Source organism: Octodon degus, unplaced genomic scaffold (assembly GCF_000260255.1).
Source record: "Octodon degus isolate 3935 unplaced genomic scaffold, OctDeg1.0 scaffold00105, whole genome shotgun sequence".
In the NCBI taxonomy this organism is placed as follows: Eukaryota; Metazoa; Chordata; class Mammalia; order Rodentia; family Octodontidae; genus Octodon; species Octodon degus.
Genome location: NW_004524681.1, coordinates 4,359,930 through 4,365,308, shown reverse-complemented (window position 1 = coordinate 4,365,308; position 5,379 = coordinate 4,359,930). Strand labels below are relative to the sequence as shown.

At 41.0% G+C, this 5,379-nt stretch overlaps 1 protein-coding gene across 3 annotated transcripts in view; it reads left to right on the top strand.

Annotated features, from left to right (window-relative positions):
* Nucleotides 1-5,379, top strand: part of Usp8 (ubiquitin specific peptidase 8) — an 85,495-nt gene that overhangs the window by 46,661 nt on the left and 33,455 nt on the right. For all 3 annotated transcript variants that reach the window (XM_023724046.1, XM_004639001.2, XM_023724047.1), the window contains exon 11: nucleotides 460-1,038. In XM_023724046.1, coding sequence (XP_023579814.1) covers nucleotides 460-1,038 — 579 coding nt within the window. The remainder of the gene's footprint in view (nucleotides 1-459; nucleotides 1,039-5,379) is intronic.

Here is a 5,379-nt window from a genome sequence, read left to right as displayed (position 1 = left end):
AGAGAAGGGTAAGAAGAAGGCAGATGTAGGACTATATAGGGACTTAACAGGCCATGCTAAAGATTTAGATGTAATTAAAATATAGTGGGTAGCAATTTAAAATGTGAAGAACATGGTCATGTTTATTTTGAAATGATCAATCTGGCTACAACATGGAGACTAGATTAGGAGGGCCCCAGCTGAGATGGGAGTGGAGCTTAAGCCTAGGTGTGGCGATCTAGATTTCACATCTCTGCCTGCGCGCATTCATAAATTCCATGTACAGAACCCACGGGGCAAACTGAAAATGTCGCACTGAGTGTCCTGCTCAAGTGCAGCTATTGCAGAACCTAGTGTGGAGTAGTGCACCAGTAGATGTTCAGGCTGCCGCTGCCTCTGTTGAGAGATTGCTCTTTGATCACAGCTTGGTTTCAGGAGCTGTGAAAATGGTTACACATTCTGCTGTTTTTGTTTCTGTAGATCGATCGGACCAAAAAGCCAGCAGTCAGAGTGCCTGAAGAGCATAGAGTAAAATCAGAGAGCACGGACCACGAGCAGCAGTCTCCACAGAATGCAAAAGCCATCCCCGACCGCTCTATCAAGCCATCGTTTCCCTCTGCAGCTGCTGTGCTAACAGACGAAGAGAAAGTGCGGATTCACGCAGAAGCCGCTCTGCTCATGGAGAAAAGCAAGCAGGAGAAAGAGCTTCGCGAAAGGCAGCAAGAGGAACAGGAGAAGCTGAGGAAGGAAGAACAAGAACAAAAAGCCAGAAAGAAACAAGAAGCTGAAGAAAATGAAATCCCAGAAAGTCAACAAAAAGCAAAAGAAGAAATGGAGAAGAGAGAAGGTGAACAAGCCAAGAAGGAAGATAAAGAAACCTCAGCAAAGAGAGGCAAAGAAACAACAGGATTAAAAAGACAGAGTAAAAGTGAACATGAAACTTCCGATGCCAAGAAGTCTGTGGACGACAGGGGGAAACGCTGCCCGACTCCAGAAGCACAAAGAAAGCCCTTGGGCGACGTCCCCACGCCTGTGCCGGGAGATGCAGGCTCGGGCAAGGTGAGCAGAGCCAGCAGCCCAGGCGGCCTGGGGCTCGCTGATGGGCAGGCCTGGGAGTTGCTTCTCTGGGACCATCGATGGGCATGTGTGTCCACCTTTGCTCATTGCTCTCGTCTCTTTCTGGCATTGCTGGCCATTGAATTCAAAGCTTCAGGCTTGCTAGGCAAGTGCTCTAGTGCCGAGTTGTATTCCAGCCCCTTTGTAATTTTAGTTTGAGATAGAGTTTCATTAAATTGCCCGGGCTGGCTCAAACTTGGGGTCCTCCTGTCTCAGCCTTCTGAGTAGCTGGGATTGTAAGTGTGCACCATTATACCCAGTATCTACTCTCTGAATCCAGTGATATATGTGAAATGATTAATGTGCAGTAAAATTTATGTCACTAAAATGCAGTGTATTCTGGATAACTGAGATAAGCAGCTGCAGTCTTCATTTTTACATTTGATGTGTGATCATCAAAAGACTAGAATATCATCTGTCAGTATGGCGAACTTAGATGCCACTATTTGCGTGATGAAGTCTGTATCTGCCAAGAATGCATGTGAAATCAGTGGCGTCAAAACAGTCCAGTATCTGGGTACCACAGTGCAGGTCTGGGCAGGGGGATCACAGGTTGGGGCTCAGCCTGGGCAACTTAGCAAGACCCGGACTGAAAGGAAAAGGAAGAAGGGCTGTGTGTAGAGCTCAGGACTGAAGCAGCTCTCCCAGCACCAAGGGAAAACCCAGCCTTTATCTTCACATGGGCTCAGGTCTGTGTTGTTTTCTTCCCACTTTATCAAGTCACGTTGGCAAGAACGGAGCTCATGTTGCCCCTTTTCTGCTCTTGGCTACATACCCACAGTGCATTTCCATAATTTTAGTGGACATTTTTGTTGTTGCTGTTCTTTAATCTAATTATTATATACTTTTGTTTTTTCTTCACTATGCAATTAATAGTGACTTTTAGATACAAAATTACTTTTTTGTGTTTTTTTAATAGTAGAAACAGTTAATATCCCTTTTAGGGACATGATACTGGAAAACCATTTTTTAGTAATATGAAAATGACCTCTACGGGAGGCAAAATACTGTCTTCCAGAATGTCAGTGTCTGTATTTCTCTAGCAACAGGTTAGGCAGTAACTGGAATTAACAACCCGTACCAATGTGGAGCTTAACCAGGGAATCCTAGTAACCTCTAGCATAGAGAATAGAGCTGCTGTGCAGAAGCCTTCTAAACACCCCACTGGTCTTTCATTTACAAGTGAAGCTGATGCTTAGATGTTGGTTTTGTGTGGTGCTGGCTTGGTAGTCATAGGTTTCTTGAGATGCTTTTTTGTTATGGAAATACCTTATTTTTCCTTCAGTTTTGAAGGGAAGGTTTACAGGATATGTAAGTTAGGGTGGGAAGTTACATTTCACTTGGTGAAACATTTCACACTGGCCGTCAAGGTTTGTGTAGAGAAGTCTGCTCTGATCCCATGTGCTTGCCTTTGTGCAGGGTTCATCTCCTTTCTCAGAGCCTTTAAGGTCCTGTCCCTGGCTGGCTTTGTGGTGCTGAGTGGCCTGTGCGTGGGAAGTGGCTTTTGGTCCCTGGGGCTCCATGTGCCTCACTTATCCTCATGCTTGTTTCTTTATATTTGGGAGTTTTCTGCCATTATTTCTTTCTTTCTTTTTTTTTTTTTTTTCTAAAATTTATTTGTGTGTGTGTGTGTGTGTGTGTGTGGCCAGCTCAGCCCACCAGGGGGCGGGGCTGGCTAGCATGTGGTGCTGGGGGATTGAACCGCGGTCTCTGTGCTTTGCTAAGCTTGTTCTAAGTAGGTGCTTTAGACCACTGAGCCATCTCACCAGCCCCTGCCATTATTTCTGTGCACAGTTTTTTGTGGGTTTTTTTTTTTTTTTATGCCATCTGTATTGTCTCCTGAGTTGGTTTTTTTTATTCTTCTGAGTTTCTGACTGACTGTAATTACTCAGAGTGGACTTCTCTGCAGCCTCTAGCAGCTGCTGGATCCACTTCTGTTCTTCTGTTACTTCTAGGTGTCTGTGAGTAGTTGGTCTTTGAAGGCATCCGTCGTCTTCTAGTTCTGAAGTTCCAGCCTCACGTTGGTTGCTTCGGCTGCCCATACTTCAGTATAATTTTTAAGCTTCTAGATTTGATTGAAACCTTTTCATTGACTAACTCTTTTGCTAAACTGGTTTTTTACAGTTTTGTTATTCAGTTAGCTTTTTATTAGTATCTTCTGAAATCTGTTGGATCATTTTGGTTTTTATTTCCATCATCTGTTTAGTTACATATTCTGTGATCCTGCTCAGTATATCTTTGACATATCTCACCTGTTAGAGTAATTCCAGTGTGTGGCTTATGCTGTTCTCCCTTTCGTTGCCTCCTGGCTTGTCTTTGGGGAAGTTGGGAATTGTGCCAGGTGTTTTGTTGGCTCGTTTTCTCATGTTTCTGTTGTTTTCTGCTGAGCTTTGTGGACTGTTGTAATGTAACACATTGCTGGTATAGAGAGCCTCTTTTTTTTTTTTTTTTTGCAGAACCGGGGATTGAACTCAGGGTGCCAGGGAAGTGCTTATTCTACTGAGCCATCTCCCTGGCCCCTAGAGATCCTCTTAATTACTCACTTCTCAGCGGTGTACTGTGGGTATGACTGAGTAGTCCACGTCAGCTCCAAGATCCGACCGCCTTGGCTAAATAGGGAGGGAAAGATGCAGTGTAATTGGCCCAACACTGTGCTGTCTATTGGCCTGCATTTACTTGTTTGTTTTTTTAAAGAATTTATGAGTTTATTTAAGTATGTTGAATTTATTTATTTTTTATTTTAAAAATATTTTTATTGAGAAACAAATAGCAGAGATACTGTTTCACAACCAATTACTAGTACATTTTCAATAATTAATACATTGCATATTGTTGTCTTAGTGGTTATTCATTGTACAAGATGCAGACCTGATATCCTGTCTCAAACACTATTAGAACAAACCTCTCTATTCACTGAATTAAGAGAATGGAGCTGTATATCTATCCTATTTTGAGTATACAGATACAAAATTGTCATTCATTTGTATCCCCTTTTTTGCTTAGTCTTGTCAAAGAAGGGCATTCCATTGTCATTTAAATATTGTAGGTGCATGAATTCAGCAAAATATTCCAATATAGTCCAGTAGTCCATAATAGTAGTGAGTTTTCCGTAAGATTGACAATGTCTGAAGTTGTTGACTCGAGCATTTTACAGCTCATCATATTAATATGGCTTTACTTTTTATACTTCATTTTCATACTTTTCTGCTGGATGGTTAAGACCAAGAAAGAGCAAGACCTATGTAACAAGAAATGTAACTTTTGTGTCTGAGAAAGTCAGTCAAATCCTCTCAACATTTAACCTGAAACTCTGTACCTCAGTTTGTAGATCCTTTGTCAGTGTCAGCCATATGGATGAGTCACGGCCATTGCTTGCCTAATTTGTTCTTTGACTTTATTTTTAATAAATACAAATATATAAAAGAATAAGGAAGATTCTTCTTTCATTAAAATGCTAATAAATAAAAGGTAGCAAAGAATTACACAATTAAAAAGTTAACATTTTGCAACCATTATACTAATAATTGATTTAGGGAAGAATTATTATTATTATTATTATTTTTTTTTTTTTTTTTTGCGGAACCGGGGATTGAACTCTTATCCTACTGAGCCATCTCCCCGGCCCCCCTAGGGAAGAATTATTAATCAGTGCTAAAACTAGTGGATAAAAACTTGGCAAGGAAAGAAAAATTTACATAATTTTGAAATATTGCCCCAGAAGTTATTTTGTTAATTAGGGACAAATATTTGGGGACGAACAATTAGGAACAAACATTAACTTTATGAAGGCTAAGTGGACGTGGCCATTGTAACCACTGGCATGACGAACCATCATCATGTGCCTCTTGATACAAAGCGCCAGGAACAACATTTGGTTTACATAGTTTGTCTGTTAAAAATATATGTAAATTATCAGCGAACAAACCCACACCTAAGGACAGTCTACAAAATATTTCCATGTCTGTTAGGAGCCTGATTAAATGGCATACAGAGTTGCATTGCCAAATCTTGCCACATGATGTCGCCATAGTCCTACAAGTCAGCACATTCTGTAAATTCTATGGTCCTGCTTGTCTTTATTTATTTATTTTCCATAATTTTATTGAGAAACAAATAGCAATGAGACAGTTTCAAACCAAATTGGTAGGACAGTTTCAATAATTAACACATCGCATACATTCTTCCTAATGGTTAATTGCTGTACAAGATGCGGACATGATATCCTATTTACAAACACCATTAGAACAAATCCCTCGGGCTGGTGAGATGGCTCAGTGGTCTAAA